This window comes from Lampris incognitus, chromosome 1 (assembly GCF_029633865.1).
Source record: "Lampris incognitus isolate fLamInc1 chromosome 1, fLamInc1.hap2, whole genome shotgun sequence".
NCBI classification, from domain to species: Eukaryota; Metazoa; Chordata; class Actinopteri; order Lampriformes; family Lampridae; genus Lampris; species Lampris incognitus.
The window spans coordinates 126,661,468-126,684,064 of NC_079211.1; the positions used below are offsets into that span (position 1 = coordinate 126,661,468).

Genomic DNA, 22,597 nt, shown 5'->3' on the forward strand with positions numbered 1-22,597 from the left:
ACAATTTTCTTGTCTCAGTTAATAATAACGAGATTCAATCATCTCAAATTTCTCGTAAAAATTAGGCCTGAATAACTTCAGGAAGTATTATTTGAAAAGTAGTTGTGATGGCCTGGCGGCCTGTCCAGGGTGTCTCCCCGCCTGCCGCCCAATGGCTGCTGGGATAGGCCCCAGCGTCACCGCGACACTGAGAGCAGGATAAGCGGTTTGGATAATGGATGGATGGATGGATGGATGGATGCTTTACATTACCAAACATTTCGATGTGATGAACCTCAGCTGGATTCTGAATATTGTGTTTTCGCATATATTATATGTGAAATTCATCATGAATATCTGGATAATATTTTCCATATTGCCCAGCACTAATGCTTGTGCTGTCCTAACAATTTCTTACTAGGGCCGCGGTGTGTGTGTGTGTGTGTGTGTGTGTGTGTGTGTGTGTGTGTGTGTGTGTGTGTGTGTGTGTGTGTGTGTGTGTGTGTGTGTGTGTGTGTGGCCCCTCTGATCTATACAAGCAATGAGCACAAGCATCTTGCATTTTGGATCTTCGGGCATTTATTATGCAGAGAGAGACAGACACACACAGAGAGAGATGTTTTTTGATATGAGGATGTCAACTTTTGTATTCTATAAATAACTATTTAAAAATAGCCTCGGGCTCAGGATATGACAAGACATGATGCCACTTGATCAGCTTAAGAGCTGACAGACACCTACTGTCCTCTATATCCGGATTAATTTCACCAACTCATTTAGAGACGAACGCAAAGTTATGTAAATAGATAAGTTATCACGATTACACAGTTAGTAAAATCACAGACTTTTCAGGCAGAATTGCACTTAAAGGGAGTTCTAAATAGCCTACGAAACAGTAATCTCATTATATATATATATATATATATATATATATATATATATATATATATATACACATATATAAAACATTGCTTGATGGCTTGCCAAATATAACCGTTTTATGAGAAAAACGTGGATTCTGTTGTCAGTTCCTAAGCAACACACATACACACGCCTACGCCTGGGCGCGCGCGTACACGCACGCACGCACACACAAACACACACACCTGCGTCATTTCCTATACAGAGAGAAGGGAGGTGGGGGGGGGGTCTGAGAGAAGGCAAGTCAGCGCATATTGTTAGTGAACACTGGGAGCTCTCCATCCGCGCACAGTGGCAGTAATACGTAGAGAAGGACGCAGGTGGAGAGGGGGCACTTCTGGTTTTGCACTAAAGAAAACCCCGGCGGGATTTCTCTTACCGCAGCCCAGATTACCATGCGAGACACTATTTGTATGTTTGGTTTTGTCTGATGTAACCTATAAGGTAGGCAGTTGTGCGTCTTTGATTGGTTTAGAGGGAGAGAAAAAACTTCCATTATAAGCGATATAAGCGGGTAGAAGTCATTGTTTTGCGTATTTTTTGGGGGTGTGTGCGCGTGTTTAAAACATGGCTCAGTCCGCATCTCTCGCCGATCACCTGTTGAAGTCTCCCCGACAAATGCAAGAATGAATGGTCAGCTGTGAAGACTATAAACGCGCATCTCCAAAACCAGGATGGTCACTTCCGCGGCATTTTTCCTCGCGCGTTTCTGTGCGCCGTGCACGGGGAGAAAGAGAGACCCGACCAGCGCCGTCACCGTGCCAAATGCGTAACGTCGACCCCACCGTCGTCCGAATTTGACCCAGTCCTTCTCCCCCCCAACACCATAATGTTGTAGGGATGAGCACGGATCTGGAGTGCGTTTCACTCAACACGACGGTGAACTCAACCGGCTCGGCCGGCCGCGGCCTTTCCACCAACGTGCGCAAACTGCACAACGCACTGAACCTGCTGCTAAGCGACCTGGAGAGAGAGCAGTTCATCCACTGTCTCAATGTCTACCACTCCAAACGCAACGTCTTCGACCTGGTCCAGACCCTCAAAGTCATCCTGAACACGCCGAACAAGCGCCAGCTGCTACCCATGCTGCGCCTAGTCATCCCGCGCTCCGACCAGCTGCTGTTCGAGCAGTACACGTCGGAGGGACTGTACCTGAAGAACGACATGCTTCCGTGCGCCGGACCGGAAACGGAAAGCTTTTCCCCGGGCGTTGACACGGATCACGCGCCGGCCGCCGACACCACGCACCCGGTCAACTCGCAGCCGCTTGTTGCCTCGTCCTCCGCTGCGCGTCCGGACGCGTTCTGCAGCGCGGCGGCGGAGACATCGGCATCGGCTCCGTTCAGCCTGCAGGAGCTTTTCGGGGAGATCCGGCAGGTGACCCTGAAGCGCAGCAGGAGTCATGAGGGTCTGGGCTTCAGCATCCGAGGAGGGTCGGAGCACGGAGTTGGCATCTACGTGTCCCTGGTGGAGCCCGGCTCCTCTGCAGAAAGGGAAGGGCTGAGGGTCGGGGACCAGATAGTGACGGTGAATGACATGGTGTTTGACCGAGTCACACACATAGAGGCAGTCAAGGTAGGCTTGTGTACGCAAGTGAGTACGGAGTGTGTGTGTGTGTGTGTGTGTGTGTGTGTGTTTGTTTGTGTGAAAAGAGATACATGACCCTATAATACCGCATCGTATTTATTCCAGACAATCTCTGAGGTTTACAAGGGTGGATGACTGACTGGGCAAAGTGGGCAACTGCCTCGGGGCCCCAAATACTCCAGGTTCACCATGTGTCAATTGGTGATAATTTGATAAAATGCAAATTGGTTTGGGTATATGTACCATTTAAAAATAATGATAGGAGCATTAAGAGAGGCCCATATGAGATGTTTGACCATGGATAATGCACAAGGAGAATCAGTTGGTTTGGTATAGGGGCTGTGGACGTCCCCCTATGCAGATTCTTATGGCTACATAAGACTCTGTATAGGCCTACATATTGTTGACCATGAATGAGTTTCTCACATGTGAGTTTAAATATTTGGGGTCAACTGTCCAAAGTAACAGGGAGCGCAGGAGAGATATATGGGTTTAAATACTTGGGGTCAACTGTCCAAAGTAACGGGGAGTGCAGGAGAGAGGTGAAGAAGAGAGTGTAGGCAGGGTGGAGTGGGTGGAGAAGAGTGTCAGGAGTGATTTGCGACAGAAGGGTACCGGCAAGAGTTAAAGGGAAGGTTTACAAGATGGTTGTCAGACCAGCTATGTTATATGGTTTGAAGACAGTGGCACTGACGAAAAGACAGGAGGAGGGGTTGGAGGTGGCAGAGTTGAAGATGCTAAGATTTTCATTGGGAGTGATGAAGAAGGACAGGATTAGGAATTATTATATTAGAGGGACCGCTCAAGTTGGACGGTTTGGAGACAAAGCAAGAGAGGCAAGATTGAAATGGCTTGGACATGTGTGGAGGAGAGATGCTGGGTATATTGGGAGAAGGATGCTGAATATGGAGCTGCCAGGGAAGAGGAAAGGGGGAAGGCCGAAGAGGAGGTTTATGGATGTGGTGAGGGAAGACATACAGGTGGCTGGTGTGACAGAGGAAGCTGCAAAAGACAGGAAGAAATGGAAATGGATGAAGCTCTGTGGCAACCCCTAATGGGAGCAGCCAAAAGTAGTAGTAGTAGTAGTAGTAGTAGGAGTTTCTCACACTAAGTATATTTGGGAGCTCACAACATGTCTGTGGTTTTATGGTTTATTTTTGTGATTAGACTCCACTGTTGTTTAGATTATAACTGTAATTATACTTTTGACTGTGTTGAGAATTATTGCAATATTCATTCACTACAATGTAAACAGAGCATTACATATCATACACTTCATTAACTTCAAGCAAAAAAATTTGTATATACACTACCGTTCAAAAGTTTGGGATCACCCAAACAATTTTGTGTTTTCCATGAAAAGTCACACTTATTCACCACCATATGTTGTGAAATGAATAGAAAATAGAGTCAAGACATTGACAAGGTTAGAAATAATGATTTGTATTTGAAATAAGATTTTTTTTACATCAAACTTTGCTTTCGTCAAAGAATCCTCCATTTGCAGCAATTACAGCATTGCAGACCTTTGGCATTCTAGCTGTTAATTTGTTGAGGTAATCTGGAGAAATTGCACCCCACGCTTCCAGAAGCAGCTCCCACAAGTTGGATTGGTTGGATGGGCACTTCTTTGAGCAGATTGAGTTTCTGGAGCATCACATTTGTGGGGTCAATTAAACGCTCAAAATGGCCAGAAAAAGAGAACTTTCATCTGAAACTCAACAGTCTATTCTTGTTCTTAGAAATGAAGGCTATTCCATGCGAGAAATTGCTAAGAAATTGAAGATTTCCTACACCGGTGTGTACTACTCCCTTCAGAGGACAGCACAAACAGGCTCTAACCAGAGTAGAAAAAGAAGTGGGAGGCCGCGTTGCACAACTGAGCAAGAAGATAAGTACATTAGAGTCTCTAGTTTGAGAAACAGACGCCTCACAGGTCCCCAACTGGCATCTTCATTAAATAGTACCTGTTAGAGCCTGTTTGTGCTGTCCTCTGAAGGGAGTAGTACACACCGGTGTAGGAAATCTTCAATTTCTTAGCAATTTCTCGCATGGAATAGCCTTCATTTCTAAGAACAAGAATAGACTGTCGAGTTTCAGATGAAAGTTCTCTTTTTCTGGCCATTTTGAGCGTTTAATTGACCCCACAAATGTGATGCTCCAGAAACTCAATCTGCTCAAAGAAGTGCCCATCCAACCAATCCAACTTGTGGGAGCTGCTTCTGGAAGCGTGGGGTGCAATTTCTCCAGATTACCTCAACAAATTAACAGCTAGAATGCCAAAGGTCTGCAATGCTGTAATTGCTGCAAATGGAGGATTCTTTGACGAAAGCAAAGTTTGATGTAAAAAAAATCTTATTTCAAATACAAATCATTATTTCTAACCTTGTCAATGTCTTGACTCTATTTTCTATTCATTTCACAACATATGGTGGTGAATAAGTGTCGCTTTTCATGGAAAACACGAAATTGTTTGGGTGATCCCAAACTTTTGAACGGTAGTGTATATATAAATGCTGCTTGTCAAATTGAACTGATTTGTGATCGTCTTCATACACACTAAAGTTCCTTGACTGAGCTACATATATCACATATAGGGCTGTGAACCCAGAGAGGATGACAAGGGGGGGGTGGCGGTCAGCTTGGCTGGTTCTGTAAGTGCATTTAACGAGGGATGGATGGCATCCCCTCACATTCCTCCTTAAATCGACCCCTGAGAGCACACCGATCCAACACCATTGCTCAGAAGTGTATGTCAAAGTCAAAGTCTTCTTTAACGATCACATAGAAATGGGTACATGGGTAGTAAGATTGTTCCCATATCTTGTTCTCAAATTTCTTCAGAAAACATTATATTATAGAAGAATGAAAATCAACACCATATTAACAACAATAACATAGAACGGTATAAACTATGAACAGTACAAGTTAAAGCTTCATGCAAGTGCAGTGTGTGTGTGTGTGTGTGTGTGTGTGTGTGTGTGTACACACCAGGTTTTTCTATCCTAATGGGGAACCATATATCCATATCAGGATACAAAAAACTGTAACCACCTACCTTGTGGGGGCATTTTATGGGTCCCCATGAGGAAAAGGGTCTATTTTAGGGTTAGGACTTTGATTTAGGGTGAAAGTCAGAATTAGGATTAGGTTAAGGTTAGGGTAAGGGTTAAGGTTAGGCATGTCATTATGATGGTTAATGTTAGGGTTAATGGCTAGGGAATGAATGTAGTCAATGAGGGATCCTCACAAGTATAGGGTGACATGGTGTGTGTGTGTGTGTGTGTGTGCGCGTGCGTGCGTGCATGCGTGTGTGTGAAGTCAAGTCAGATTTACTTGTAAAGCCGAATATCACAATTTAGTGGGCATTGCAATCACAATTACACTGTGAAATGGAGGACACCCCATAAGACGCTTGATTCAGATGAGGAAAACCTCCACCGAGAAAGCAAAAAACTTAACAGGAAAAATTAAATTTGGGAAATCTCAGGATGAGCATCCGAGGAAGGCTTTCTCTTCCAGGACAGATAGACATGCAGTAGATGCTGTGGTCAGAATAGACAAGCTGTAACAGATGTACAACATTAACAATACTTGTGATAATGTGTGTGCGTGTGTATATGTCAGACTGTGTGAGACAGATAATAGTAAATGACATCACATGCACGACGTGCAACAGCATGCTAACAGTGCTTGGCTGGGTCTGCTGTAAGCCCATGAAAACTATATATTTTTTTCCTTTTTCTTCCTTTTTTTGCATTTGTTCTACAGCACTTGACTGGGGCTTAATGCTGCCCAGTCTCTGGCATGGAGTAACCCAAAATAAATTTGAAGCGTCCCTGTTGTCTGCAGATAAAGAGAGCCACTTATAGTGCAGCGCTGCGGCTTTCTGTCGGTTGGCTTGCAACAGTGTGGGGCCTTGTGCATCGATTAAACAACACTGAGGCTTCGACTGTACGCTTTAGTTTTTGCCTGTTACGTAATAGCAATACAATCTGAAGAAGGGGGAGGTGGGGTGGGGAGGGGGGTGCAAGAGGAGACAGTCAAACACAAAAAGCTTCGGCAAAGAAACACAAAGGTGTCCCATCTCGAGACAGGATGGGTGAGTTTGTACTTCATACGCAGCACCGTGTTTCTTTGCACACATCTTCGGATGTGACATCTCATACTGGACTGGTATTTTCCACATACTCAGAGGCTTCTTTCTTGTGCCATATATTTGTTCTATTTTTTTTTTCGTACATGACCTTGCAATCTTTTCTCAGTCAGTCAGGCCCTAATGCACTCCATTTACAGCAATTTCCAAACAGATTCAACATCTTTTAGAGGGCTGAGTGGTGCAGACCATGAGCGACATCTGATTTAAGAGCAAAAGAATGGTTTTTTTATTCAATTCAATTTTTTTTTATTTTTATTTTTCAAAGCTTTGTTGAGTTGGTCCAGAATTGGATTGCGGGGGGGGGGAAATTAAGAGACTAATATCTATTTTTCAGTTCGTTTCAAAGGTTTTCAGACGCTTACATTGTTCGAGCCACTGCAGCAGATGTGGTCTCCCATTGCAGTCTCTGGAGTGCAGAGAGCGCCTGTGTAGTTTTTAAAGAACACAAAGTAAAACATCGAGATGCAGCCTTGATTTGGAGGGCAGATGTGATTACAATGTCTCGCGCTTGTTTTCTTTTTCACATAAATGTTTGCTTCATTCATGGACGGGGCATACGTTTGTCAGAAAAGGGCTTTAGACAGGGATGTCCTCCATGAGGAAAACCTCCAAGGGCTTCAGAAAGTCATCCAGATCGGGGTTTGCCGGGGAAACTAGCCACATCATCCGATATTGGCATCATACCAGTTAATAATTGGAGACCATACCGTTAAGCTTTGTAAATGAAAGATGGGATTGGGTGATGTTGACAAAATCAAATATCGTGATATTTTGGACTGAATAGTCATCCCCAATAGTTCTGGGGATGACTACTGGTGCTTTCATAAGATGTTTACACAAAGAAAATGTTGATAAATGAACATTAGTATTGTGGATATGATGACCAAGCAAGTAGAGACATTCACAAAAACAGTCGAACAAGTTCAGAAAATTGTGTCACTTTACTGTAATTCAGCCTTTAACACCAGGGAACGACAACATTTAAGTTATATCACCATATTACCAGAACCACAACCATATTATGTCCATATACTGACCAGATCTGACCAACGGATCTGTTTTCTTCTGATGTTTAGATCAACGATACACTGCAAAAAAAGTCAAAACTAACAAGGTATTTTATCATATTTTATCTCATGAGGCTTCTTTCAAGATATTGCTAGTTACGTTTTCTCGTCAGATATTAATGCTTGCTTCATGAAAGTGCACTTTTTAGGTGGCACAGTGGCCCAGTGGTTAGCATTGTTGCCTCGTCCATCCATCCATTATCTTAACCGCTTATCCTGCTCTCAGGGTCACAGGGATGCTGGAGCCTATTCCAGCAGTCATTGGGCGGCAGGCGGGGAGACACCCTGGACAAGCCACCAGGCTATCACAGGGCTGAGACACACACACACACACACACACACACACACACACACACACACACACACACACACACACACACACACACACACACACACACACACACACACACACACACCCCTACCTATATTTGGGGTCCATGTAAAAGGGTTTGCTACAGGGAATGTTCTGGACGGTTTCCAGTTCCCTTCCTCGCCGTCCCTTCATTAGGAAAGTGCATCAGCGACAGGGGCTTACGGTGCAGAAAAGCCACAACTTCAGGAACAAACAGACCTCCAAGAAATCAACGCTGTTTCCACACCAGTATGCAGAAGGGCAAGGACGCGCTTCTCAACAGAAGCCAAAGTCACGACAGAGGCCTGCCAGAGAAAATTATGACATTTTATAGTGACACTCATAAATTCGGGGAAATATGGGCTTCTGCTGTTTGACTGATGGTAATACTAAGTTATTGATCCGAACCTGGTACATTATTTCATCACAAAGAGGGGCAACAGCCAACAAGATGGAAGCGTTAGAGGCATACAGAGCAGCTAAAGATTAGTCTGTTAAATGAGAAGACACACTTAATTTTAGTCTGCGTTAGGTACAACTATTGTAATTACTCCGAAGCTACAATGTGCTTGGTACAAAGGGCCACTCAATACTGTGGGAAGATTAAACTTGGAAAAAGTATTTTTTATTCACCTGGTGTGTTTGTGTGTGTGTGTGTGTGTGTGCGCGCGCGCATGGGTGCATGGGTGTGCACGCGTGTGTGTTTTAACCAAAGTGGAATCCAGCATAATATTGGAATGAGTTCAGTCTGGGAAGAAGAGCGAGAGATAGTTCAATTCATCAAAGAGGGTTTTTTTCTTGCTTTTGGGGCGACAAGTGATGTGCTGAAATTAAACTTGTTATCTGGTCCCTCAAGGAGGATTCAAACTTTGAATACAGAGTGAGGGAACAGCCACTCTGGCTCGCCTAAATCAGCTTTGGGATCATTTCCAAGCGCCAATATGAGACCAATTTCTTACATGGATTCAGGAGTGGTCTTACCTTGGCCTGACAGCCTTAAAGACAGGACAAGCCCACTGTAGTTATTACTGATTTTGGGTGTTTCTATGTCAATCAGTCTGCGCTCACTTTATCAATATGATCCTGCCCTGGTGATACGTCACTGACCAGCCTCGCTACAGCAAGGTTGTGGAAATGTTTATGGGTTCACGACTTTTTCCTAAGAGTAGATGCAAAGAGCTGATACTCTATTTGATTTTTTTTTTATGGACTGGCAGACATAGACAATTCATCCATTAGCACGACATCTAGTGCGGTGCCTCTGCACTACGCTGTGGTCAGTCTGGTTAGAGCGATAACGCGCGCATAATTACCAAGCTGTCAATCATTGTGTGCCCCGCCCTCATCCGTCAGAAACCTCCTCCAGGCTGTCAGTCTGAACCCTTCATTTCAATTCTCGTTTATTACAGCCATGTCTCTCTCTCTCCCTCTCTCTGTCTGTCTGTCTGTCTGTCTGTCTGTCTGTCTGTCTGTCTGTCTGTCTGTCTGTCTGTCTGTCTCTCTACTTGGCTTGGTTGATTACACTTTTCTTCTTATGACTTGCTGTATAAGTGATATGTGTATCTAGCTGTCTGTCTTAAGTATCTATCCATCTGTCTGTCTATCTGTTATCTATCTACATCAATCTACTTATCTGTCTGCTGTCTTTTGTCATTTGTTGTCTTTTTGCCCTCTGTCATGCCCCCCCCCATCTCTTTCTTTCTTTGGAGAGTACTCTCAGAATAAAAGCCTCTGCGGGGGCAGGTGTGCTTCTCCAAACTCTGTCTTTCTACACCCAAACAAAAGGCGAGCACCTTCAGCGCCGCCTGCGGGGCAATGGGAGCACACATCTGTCTATTCCATCATGACAGAAGTGAAGGTAGGGTGAGACAGGCCCTGCAGTGTTTTTTTTTTCTTTTTCTTTTTCTTGTTTGAGGCTGAAGATGGTAAATAATGGTAATGCTGTGGGCTGCATGTCTGCACAGAGTTAAACAGTCTAACACAGGGAATGTAAGGAGTGGGCGTAATGGAAATAATAAAGATGAGGTTTGGCTGTGTACTATGAAAACATTTCCTCTTTTGAAATATTCATCTGTTTAAAACTTACAGATGGGATAATTATTTTTTACAGACAAAAAAAAAATCTAAAGCCATGTCATTCAGTTACACCAGTGATTGCACAACCAGTATTTGTATTGTAATGATTACTGTACAGTAAGTAAGAAAAAAAACAATTTTAAAACGGGAAACATTTTTCGATCAATCCATTCATCCATCCATCCATTATCTTAACTGCTTATCCTGCTCTCAGGGTCGCGGGGATGCTGGAGCCTATTCCTGCAGTCATTGGGCGGCAGGTGGGGAGACACCCTGGACAGGCTGCCAGGCCATCACAGGGCCCACACACACACACACACACACACACACACACACACACACACACACACACACACACACACACACACACACACACACACACACACACCGTTTTTCAATAAATAAGCAAAATATAGTTGATATACACATTAATGCTATCATCCATCCATATCACTGGTTTTCACTGGTGACTATCAGATAATTAAGTAACATTGAATAGCAACGCACAGGAATGATAGATAATAGTTACAGATGATTTAGTAGAGCATACATATGCTCTTTGGCTACAGTAGTATGTTGGTATTATTGGTACGATTGTTGCTGTGTAATAAAGCTGCTGTTCCAATGGCAAGTGGTGTAGTTACAAAGGTAATTGAAACCGAAGATAATTAAGTTTCAAAATGAGTACTGCTTTGGCTTGTGGAAAATGCACTGGACTCTGCATGAAATAGCTGAATTTTTTTGAAAAACAGCTGAGTCGGTTCCAAAAAACCCTCCAAAAACCCAAATGAAAATATGGTCACATTTTGGATGTTACCTTAATATACCTTTCCACGGTTTATAAATTGCGATAGAAGCCTTTTCCGTGAATTAGCTCAGTAATATTTGCAAAATAAGGAGTGTTTGTATAACATACAAGGATGTGATATGATTCCTAGCGTGCATCTATAATTACTCTATAATTTCCATTTAAAATGGAATGAGAAGGTTGTGGGTTTGAGCCCTGGGGTAGTCCAACCTTGGGGGTCATCCCGGGTCGTCCTCTGTGTGGAGTTTGCATGTTTGTGTCTGTGTGGGTTTTCTCCGGGTTCTCCGGTTTCCTCCCACAGTCCAAAGACATGTAGGTCAGGTGAATCGGCCATACTAAATTGTCTCTAGGTACTAGGTATGAATGTGTGTGTGTGTGTGTGTGTGTGTGTGTGTGTGTGTGTGTGTGTGTGTGTGTGTGTGTGTGTGTGTGTGTGTGTGTGTGTGTGTGTATGTCGGCCCTGTGTGATGGCCTGGTGGCCTGTCCAGGGTGTCTTCCTGCCTGCCGCCCAATGACTGCTGGGATAGGCTCCAGCCTCCCTGCGACCCTGAGAGCAGGATAAGTGGTTCGGCGAATGGATGGATGGATGAGACGCTATTTCCAAGCAACAAAACTGTATACATTTCAAAAACAAGTGAAGACGCAGCCTTAAGACACCACTACTACTACTACTACTACTTTTGGCTGCTCCCATTAGGGGTCGCAACAGCGGATCATCTGGTTCCATCTCTTCTTGTCCTCTGCATCTTCCTCTGTCACGCCTGCCACCTGCCTGTCTTCCCTCACCACATCCATAAACCTCCTCTTTGGCCTTCCTCTTTTCCTCTTCCCTGGCAGCTCCATATTCAACATCCTTCTCCCAGTATACCCAGCATGTCTCCTCCACACATGTCCAAGCCATCTCAATCTTGTCTCTCTTGCTTTGTCTCCAAACTGTCCAACCTGAGCTGTCCCTCTAATATACTCGTTCCTAGTTCTGTCCTTCTTTGTCATTCCCAATGAAAATCGTAGCATCTTCAACTCTGCCACCTCCAGCTCTGCCTCCTGTCTTTTCATCAGTGCCACTGTCTTCAAACCATATAACATAGCTGGTCTCACGACCATCTTGCAAACCTTCCCTTTAACTCTTGCCGGTACCCTTCTGTTGCAAATCACTCCTGACACTTCTCCACTCACTCCACCCTGCCTGCACTCCCTTCTGCACTCCCTATTATTTTGAACAGTTGACTCCCAAGTATTTAAGCTCAGATACCTTCATCATCTCTACTCCTTGCATTCTCACTATTCTGCTGTCCTCCCTCTCATTCACATATATATTCTGTCTTGCTCCTACTGACTTTCATCCCTCTTCTCTCCAGTGCATACCTCCACCTCTCCAGGCTCTCCTCAACCTACAGATCACAATGTCATCCACGAACATCATCGTCCATGGAGACTGCTGCCTGATCTCATATGTCAACCTGTCCATCACCATTGCAAACAAGAAAGGGCTCAGAGCCGATCCTTGATGTAATCCCACCTCCACCTTGAACCCATCTGTCATTCAAACCGCACACCTCACCATTGGCACACTTCACTCGTACATATCCTGCATCACTCCTACATACTTCTCTGCAACTCCCGACTTCCTCATACAATACCACATCTCCTCTCTCGGCACCCTGTCATATGCTTTCTCTAAATCCACAAAGACCCAAAGTAACTCTTTCTGGCCTTCTCTATACTTCTCCATCAACACTCTCAAAGCAAACATCACATCTGTGGTGCTCTTTCGTGGCATGTAACCATACTGCTGCTCACTAATCATCACCTCTCCTCTTAACCTAGGTTCTATTACTCTTTCCCATATCTTCATGCTGTGGCTGATCAACTTTATACCTCTGTAGTTGCTACAGTTCTGCACATCGCCCTTGTTCTTGAAAATCAGTACCAGTATACTTCTTCTCCACTCCTCAGGCATCCTCTCACTTTTCAAGATTGTGTTAAACAATCTAGTTAAAAACCCCACTGCCATCTCTCCTAAACATCTCCATGCCTCCACAGGTATGTCATCAGGACCAACTGCCTTTCCACTCTTCATCCTCTTCATAGCTGCCCTCACTTCCTCCTTGTTAATCAACTGAACTTCCTGATTCACTATCCCTACATCATCCAACCTTCTCTCTCTCTCATTTTCTTCATTCATCAGCCCCTCAAAGTATTCCTTCCACCTTCTTAGCACACTCTCCTCGCTTGTCAGCACATTTCCATCTCTATCCTTGATCGCCCTAACTTGCTGCACATCCTTTACAGCTTGGTCCCTCTGTCTAGCCAATCGGTACAAGTCCTTTTCTCCTTCCTTAGTGTCCAACCGCTCATACAACTCACCATACGCCTTTTCCTTTGCCTTGCCACCTCTCTCTTTGCTTTATGCGGCATCTCCTTGTACTCCTGTCTACTTTCTTCATCTCTGTGACTATCCCACTTCTTCTTTGCCCCTCTTTCTCTATATAATTTGCTGTACTTCCTCATTCCACCACCAAGTCTCCTTGTCTTCCTTCCTCTGTCCTGATGACACAACAAGTACCTTCCTAGCTGTCTCCCTCACTATTTCTGCGGTGGTTGCCCAGCCATATGGCAAGTCTTCACTACTGGTAGTGAAGACACTGTCTGTCTTAACTCCTCCTGAACTCCACATAACAGTCTTCCTACCTTAACTTCCACCATTTGATTACTGGATCTGCCTTCACTCTCTTCCTGTTCTTGGTCTCCAAAGTCATCCTACCGACCATCACCTGATGCTGCCATTCTCCCATCACCACCTTGCAGTCTCCAATCCTTCAGATTGTGCCTTCTATATAAGATATAGTCCACCTGTGTTCACTTCCCTCCACTCTTATACATCACCCTGTGTTTCTACTGCTTCTTGAAATATGTATTCACCACAGCCATTTCCATAATTTTTGCAAAATCCACCACCATATGTCCTTCCACATTCCTCTCCTTGACACCATACCTACCCATCACCTCCTCATCACCTCTGTTCCCTTCACCAACATGCCCATTGAGGTCTGCTCCAGTCACCACTCTGTCCTCCTTGGGTACACTCTCCACCACTCCATCCAACTCACTCCAGAATTCTTCTTTCTCTTCCATCTCACACCCAACTTGCAGGGCATATGTGCTGATAACATTCATCAACACAACTTTGGTTTCCAGCTTCATACTCATCACTCTGTCCGGCACTCTCTTCACCTCCAACATCCTCTTGACATACTCTTCCTTCAGAATTACCCCTACCCTTTTTATCTTCCCATCTGCACCATGGTAGAAGAGTTTGAACCCACTCTGATGCTCTTGGCCTTACTCCCCTTCCACCTGGTCTCTTGCACACACAGTATACCTACCTTTCTTCTCTCCACCTTAACAGCCAGCTCTCTCCCTTTACTAGTTATAGTGCCAAGATTCAAAGTTCTAACTCTGACCTCCACACTCCTACCCTTCCTCCTCTCTTGCTGCCGCTGGACATGCCTTCCCCTCTCCTTCTCCTTCACCAAACAGTAGCATAGTTTCCACTGGCACCCTGCTGGCCAACAGTACCGGTGGTAGCCGTTGGTAACCGGCGCCTCGACCAATCCGGTATGGAAATCTGATTTGACGTTACCTCAATATATACTTTTCCACAGTTTATAAAATTCGATAGAAACTTTTCACCATGAAATAGCTCGGTAATTTCCACAAAGCAGCAGTTTTTTAAAACATAAAAGGACATGACATCCTGACCATTCATGTATAATTACTCACTAATTTCCATTTTAAATGTAATGTGATGCTGTTTCCAAACAATAAAACGGAGCATGTTTCAAAAACAAGCAAAGATGCAGTCTGAAGACATTACCCTGTGATAACCTGATTTGCATGATAGTAGCACAGATGGCTATTCCAGAAACGCTAAAACAAGACAAATCAGAGTGACAGCGACGTATCAACAGACAGCTGCTTCTGGACAGATAAAAAATATTGTTTTATGGAGGTTGTCATTCCTTTAAAGGTCCATTTCATGTGATCAGCTTGAGCCCCCATATCCATATGTATTCTGGAGGAGAAGAATGCTTTGAGGATTTAGGGGAATGACACCAAAGAGTAAGTGTGCTTGACATCTGTGACCTTAACAAGGGAAAATATACTTGTCAAGGGGAAAACGCACAGTTGCTTCACTATAAATCGTGTAAAGCAAGCATAAAACCACCAAGCCAGCTCTTTTTGAGGCAGTGTTGTGCTGATATTATTATAGTGTTGCACACTTAGAAGTGTAAGAGAATGTTTTGCTGGTTTAATTTCAAGGAACAGTTTTGAGCAGTCTGAATAGTTTCTTTAATCTATCATCTTAATTGATTTATTAAGTCAATTTCTACTGTCAGTGTTATGTATGTAGCTGTCCCGTCCCTTTTCGTTTTTTCATGAATATTGCACCAAAACAATTTCTGAGCAATCCTAACTGATTAATGATGGCAATAAATGAGGTCTCGTATTTCACAAAAATACATTTTAATGATAAATTGACTCTTTTCATTTTAAGCGCAACAAAAAAATGGGCAACAACAGCTTTTTTTGCACACAGCTGGGTGATATATATTTGGAAAGTATAGCAGCTGTTCTGTTTGTCCACAACCAGAACAACATGACAGATGTAACTGTCTCCCTGCTGATACAGACTTTACGATGAAATACAGGGTAAAAAATTTTTTTTACATTGTACTCAATGTGGTGTACTGCACAAACATATTGGCACTTGAAATTACATTCAGATCATGTTCATGGATGGCATCAGAAACTCTTAATTTCCTCCACCTCCGTCTCCTTTTAGGCCATTGAAAGACACAAGAAAAGAGGCACAAGGTCACAATTATTAATCTCTGCATCCATAGAAATGTTAGTATTTTGTCCAGTTTGTTGTCGTCTGCAAAAGTCATTTTTGGTTTACAGCAGATAAAAAAAAAACTATTTCTCCATCTTTGCGAATCAGGCAGAACAATAGCAAAACTAAAGACAGATGAATATTACACAGATACTACAAGCAGTTTTTAAAACATTGGTGATTTTGGCACACTTTGTCAATTCCTTTTTAAAGGTGCAATGTCTAATTCTACATGAACCTGAATACCAGAAGTGCAGACTCGAGTCACATGACTTGGACTTGAGTCTGACTTAAGTCACAAATTTTTATGACTTTAGACTTGACAAAACTGAAAAAGACTTGCAACTCAACTTTGATTTAACACCAACGACTTTTAAATTGACTTGGGACTTGAGCCTTTTGACTTGGAAGACTTGATAACCTTCTCCAAGCCCAAAGATAAAGTGCTTCTAAAAAGTGTGCAGCCAGTCAACTCTTCATTTCCATAATTTCAGATCCACTTTGAATCAATCCGTATTAAACACAACTTTTAAAAAAGCAGTCGTTATTTGTGTAAATGTATCATATTAACTATCACTCTGTTGTTAACAATTTGAAATGGCATTAAATTTGATGAAGAGCACATAATGGCATGTTTAGGACTTGAGTGCCAAGACTTGAGACTTACTTGTGACTTGGAAAGCAAGGCTAAGGTCCCACCTGAATACTAACCGCTATCACTCAGCAATGTGAATAACAACAACACATTCAGGTAGACACACAGTTTGGCTGCTCTTCAAGCAAGCAACACAAGCAAATTCAAACAGAAAGGGAGCAAAGATCCTGGATGTTTGTTGACATCTCTCCATTTTGAAATGCCTTCAGTTTCTCAATAGTGAGTCTTGAGACTACTAGTGCAAGCCAAGCCTTTCGGAGAGTTGGTTGTCAAACAGAAAAAAAACAAAACAAACAAAAAAACAACGCTCATCTGAAGAACGGTTTTGGCTGCAGTGCTAATTCTCTGAAAGCTAAACGGTCTGCAATCAATTGCATGTTTAGAAGTCGGCCTGAGAGCACTCCACAAGATTGTTTTATTTTGTTTTGATTCATTGTAACAGAGAGACTAACATCGTGGTATGTGTAACCTGTGGAAATAGGTACCACACAGGACACAATCACTACTTTTGGAGTTTTTTTTGTGTTATCACTCTAAATTTAATGGTTTAGGCAAAAAGATTCCATGGTTTAGGCAGAAAGATTTCAAACAAATACAAAAAACTCAAAAACAAATCAAAACACGGCAGTGGGCTTATCACTAAAAGAAATCACGAAAATGTACAAAATAAACACACATGCCCTCTAACCCCACTAGCAACAATGAAAAATGTGAGAATTCCACTCAACAGTAATACTTAAAGCACACTCACATTCCATTCCCCTTCACAGGGACCTCCAATCTGAGCTTCTGGCTTTGTTTAAAAATCCTAATATATACATGAAATAAAGATATACTTATAGAAACATTTGTTCAACTTAACCAAATACATAATTAGCTAAGGAGGCTATACTGTAGGCTCTGTTACCTTGCTAATCACGTTTGGACTTTCTCAAACAGTCTGTACATCCCACGACATTCATCGCGCTATTTGCACCTTAAAACCAAACATCAGTCAAACTACTATATTCGATACAACTGTTGACCTCCACATTATAATATTAGATCGAGAGATGCATCATTGAGGCATATTTACCCATGGATTTCATTAGATGGACTCAGAATTCATGTTGCCCGCATCTCTCAGCTCACTCAACCGGAAAAAGGACCAGTCCAGAATCCCCTGAGCACAAGAAGAAGAAATTCGCCAATCTCGCCTTCTAGTGGCACCAGATTGTAACAGCTAAGGGTTAACCCTTTTTATGATCTTTGTTGTTCCTTAGGTACAATCTTACTTTTAAAAATGGTTTGTACATATGAATTATATTTTAACATAACATAACTGTATATTGTGGCAGGAATTAGGAAAAACACAGGAGACGAAGGCGAGTTTGATGTTTATTCCTCAACTCCAAAAAACAACTGCAGCAGGAACAACCCTGCACCCGCGAGTCCGGGAACGTAAACCACGCCCCCAGCTCACAGTCCTGCTGGGTGAGAGGCATAGCCCCTAGTGTCCGCCACAATATACCTTTTCCCTTGTACATAGTTAAACCAAAATAAAATCCATTCTCTTTTTTATACTGAACATATTTACACAGGGTACATGGAATTTACCACCTGGCTACATATGTTTATAACCTTAGAGCAATTCTACCTAGGTTGGTTAAGTAAGAGATAATTCAAATTCAAAACAAGGTGTGTGTTAAAATCATCACCTTGATGGATTGTGTCTCAAAGTGAGGATTTAAGGGATGTTTTCATGGTCCATTATGCATTCTGCCAGGAAGAAGGGCTAAATAACAAATCTGCAAATGGGTGAATAGGCTATTCTTTTATCATGTTGTCTATTGTGTTTGTGAGCAGCATGTATCATATTCCACAATAAAGACCAGGAACAGAAATACATCCCATCACATTGGCAGGTTCAAGAGATGGGTGAAGTGATGCATTTTACCATGTCATATTGACTTGTAACTAGCTGACATTAGCTCTTATGGATTGGTTTGATGCGCCTGGTACAAACTGTTTGACCCAAACTACACAGCAAGTAGCTCACCCCCCCTTTTAACCAAACCTTATCAAACCATCACTGGCTTTACAAACAAACTTTGCCAAGATCAGAGACAAGTTGGTAAGATATCAGACAAATGGCGACGACTATATGATTGAATCTGCGAAGCTAGTTTTACCCTTTTGAAGGATAAGTATACCAATGCTAGATTAAATAATACAGTTGTGAGATATATACCATACAATGTAAGTGACATGGAGACCCCAACTGAAAGAAAAAAAGTTCAGTATTGTGAAAGAAAATTAATATGAATCATTTCAAAACATCAAAAAAAAAATCTGGGCCACTCAAGTCAAGTCAAGTCAAGTCAAGTCAAGTTTATTTATATAGCACATTTAAAACAACCATAGTTGAACCAAAGTGCTGCACAAGTTTAAATTACAATATAAAATAAGTGACACATATGAATATAAAAATATATGTAAAGAAGATATAAAATAATGAATATAAAATGTAAACAATAAAACATAACAGTGAAAGTATATTTGCACAATAAAATCACGGTGTCGAGCTCAACTTGAATTGAATGCCAGCCAGTGAGAAGAGGTAGGTCTTTAACAAAGATTTAAAAGTCTCCAGCGTCTGAGCAGATCTTATTGTGTACTGGTAAGTTGTTCCAGTGATCAGGGGTAGCCACTGCAAAGGTTCTGCCACCCCTATTCTTAAGCCTGGATCTGGGAACATGCAAGAGCATCTGGTTTGTTGACCTGAGTGCTCTGACTGGTGTATGATGATGTATTAGCTCAGATAAATAAGATGGTGCCAGCCCATTTAAAGACTTAAAACAAGTAACAAATTCGTAAACTCAGGCACCTTGCTTGTGGGCTTATCAAATGTCCTTAAATTAAAGTTGTGAACAGCTCTGTGTGTCTATTGGTTGGTCTGTGTTATTACTTAAATATGCCTTCGGTTGCGTGTGTGTGTCTGTCTGCAGCTAATCTCACTAACTACTGGGCCTATCAGCCTAAAATTGTTTCTGCAAAGTTATGACTGTATGATCAAGAACCTCTCATGGTTGCAGTGATTAAAAACTTTTGAAAAACGTTTGATCTTGCTATTGTCGCTCCCTCTCTTCATTCTCTCTCTAGCTCGCTTGACCAACGCTGCTCTCTGTCACTGCCCAATCTGAGTCAACCATGCATATGCGCGACTCACATCTAAGGTTGACCCAGATTTGGCAGTGACATGATCAAACGTTATTAAAAGAATTTTGATAATCCAAAAAAATGCTAAAGTTATAAAGTAACCACTTCCTCTAGGATGCAGTCAAAACAGGAAGTATTGCATATTTTTGTCACTGCTCAATCTGAGTCAGCTGTAGATGGGAGTCACACATGCACGGGCATAAATGGTCCAGCTTTATTATTACGAAAATTAAGACAGGGATACTGTTAGAACAAAATGATAGCATGGGAATCCTTTTCTGGACCTGTCAGCCTAATAATTTTTGTGCACAGTTATGACTGTTTGATCAAGGGCCTCTCGTGGTTGCAGTGATTCAAAACCTTTGAATAACCTGTTTTATACTACAGTTGAGTGCTAACTCCTCAGCTGGTTTGTCACCTAAATCTGAACATAGAAGAAGGGGAGATACGCGTGATGGGGATCTGCACTCTACTGAGTACACTCTTCTAGTTGTTGTTTTTTAAAGCTCTACATATCCACATCACCAGTGGATGGGGTGGATGCATGACATGGCCCAAATAACGAACACCACCATCCCATCATGGAAGTCAAATCAGTCCACCCTGTTCTCCAGCTAGTCGATCAGATTGATGATAGGTCAATTAACACATACAGGACATCAGCTGAACTCTTATTATTATCAGGGTATTTAGGACACTTACATAGTGAGGCAAATAATGGGTGGCATGGTAGCCAAGTGATTAGCACTGTTGCCTCATAGCAAGAAGGTCCTGGGTTCAAACCTCAGGCCATCCCAGGTCCTTTCTGTGTGGAGTTTGCATGTTCTCCCCATGTCTGTGTGGGTTTCCTTCTGGTGCTCCAGTTTCATCCCACCATCAAAAAGACATGCATGTTAGGTTTAATACAACTGTCTGTGCCCCTGACCAAGGCAATGGAAAGAATTAAAGAATGAATGATGATTTATTTCGAACATGTAAATAAGCAGGATATAACATAAAGATAAGCCATCTACTCCTGTATTTTCACAATGTGTGTCTGGTGTGTGGTGTGTGTCTGTGTGAGAGTCTATAAACGGCCAAACTAAAGCACTTGGGGCCTTGATTCTTTTTGGAGGTTATTGGGGATGATCAGGGGCACCTATAAAAAATAGCAGAACATTCATATTATACATAATTAATTATGCATAAATATGCAAAATATGCACTTTTCTAAAAATGGCTAAGAACCACCTTTCTCGGCATTTCAGATGATTCTGAGCAACTTTGATTTTTTTCACCCATATAAAAAAAAATTTCTGGGACTTACAGAAATGTTTTGGCATTATGCAAAATATATGCATTTTTGCAAAAATGCATTTATGATCCTAATTTTTTTTGGAGGTGGTAGGTATTGTTCCAGAGAGGACCAGAAAAATAGTAGAACATTAAAATATAATTATAATAATTATGCAAAATATGCATTTTCTAAAAATGGCTAAAAACCACTTTTTTCGGTATTTCAGATGATTCTGAGCATTTGGGGGGAGGGAGTTGGAGTGGGGGGGGTAAACCAGTTTTCTCGGCATTTCAGATGATTCTGAGCATTTGGGGGGAGGGAGTTGGAGCGGTTAGGGGGAAGGCGGTTAGCTGGCAGGATGAAGAGGAGGGAGATTTAGACGGGTGGATAACCAAACCGCTACATTGTAGCGGGGTTCTTCTAGTTGCCAATAATCTGAAGTGATCAACAAATCCACACATCAAACTCAGCGAACAAATCTCCTTATGCATCAGTTTATTTGTTATATATTCGAAAAGGAGTATGAGGAAGTATACACTTATTTTTTCCTACCCCATCTCAACTACTCTTAAGTTAATTCAGCTACTATACCTTATAAACTCAATTCCCACTGTACTGTGTAGTTCAAATTCAATGCAAGTTGTGCTACACAATACAAACTCAACTACTGTGAACAATAAGAGAAAGAAAAAGAACACATCAAAACACATGAGAGAAAGAGAAAAAAGAAAAAAAGAAGGGAAAAACCCATTCCAATGTCATGTACCAAGATTAAACAGATTTCAGTGCTACGTACAACCCAAAAATAATTAATTCAACACATTCAACACATTCATTCAACCCCCAAAATCCACTAGGTGTCATAGATAGAAAAATTAAAAGAAAAAAAATTAATTAGGAATGTTTTGAGACAAGTAAAACTTACAGTTAACACAACTCCTCGTCATCCCTATATCTCTTGATAATTAGTCCTTTGTACTTCTTCTTGAAAGGTGTAATGTCTGTACTTTGTTTGCTCAAACTGTTCCAATTTTACCCCACAGATTGAAATGCCCATGCACTTCAAAGTTGTACGAACACATAATTTTTTGAGCTATAATTTACCAATCCAATTATATTTCCCTTATCTATCTGAGAATATTTTTTGTATATTACTCGGTAGTAAATTGTTTCTTGCATTGAACATTATTTGTACTGTGTTAAATTCTACTAAATGCCAGGACTTCAAGGCACTTGACTTTAAAAATAGCTTGTTGGTGTGTTCACGATATCCTACATTGTTGACTATCCTTATGGCTCTTTTATACATAATGGTGGAAGGTTGGTTTTGCATATGTTACCCCATACGTCCACACAGTAGTTCAGATATGGTAAAATAAAAGAACAATACAGAGTATGCAATGATTTATGATCCAGAATGTGTCTTGCTTTTCCCATGACTGCAATGCTCCTTGCCAGCTTTGCTTGCACATTGTTATGTGAGGTTTCCAGCAGATTTTGTGGTCTAGTATCACACCTAGACGTTTATTTTCATATACTCTCTCTAGCTGGACATTGTCAATCACTACTTTTACTTTGATGTTTATTTTATAATTTCCAAACAACATAAACTTTGTTTTGCC

At 42.0% G+C, this 22,597-nt stretch overlaps 1 protein-coding gene across 1 annotated transcript in view; it reads left to right on the forward strand.

Moving 5' to 3' along the window:
- Positions 1–1,740: 1,740 nt before the first annotated feature.
- The window catches only part of LOC130112235 (whirlin-like), a 127,086-nt gene continuing 106,229 nt past the window's right edge, over positions 1,741–22,597 (forward strand). Inside the window, exon 1 of the mRNA XM_056279513.1 lies at positions 1,741–2,475. Coding sequence (XP_056135488.1) covers positions 1,741–2,475 — 735 coding nt within the window. The remainder of the gene's footprint in view (positions 2,476–22,597) is intronic.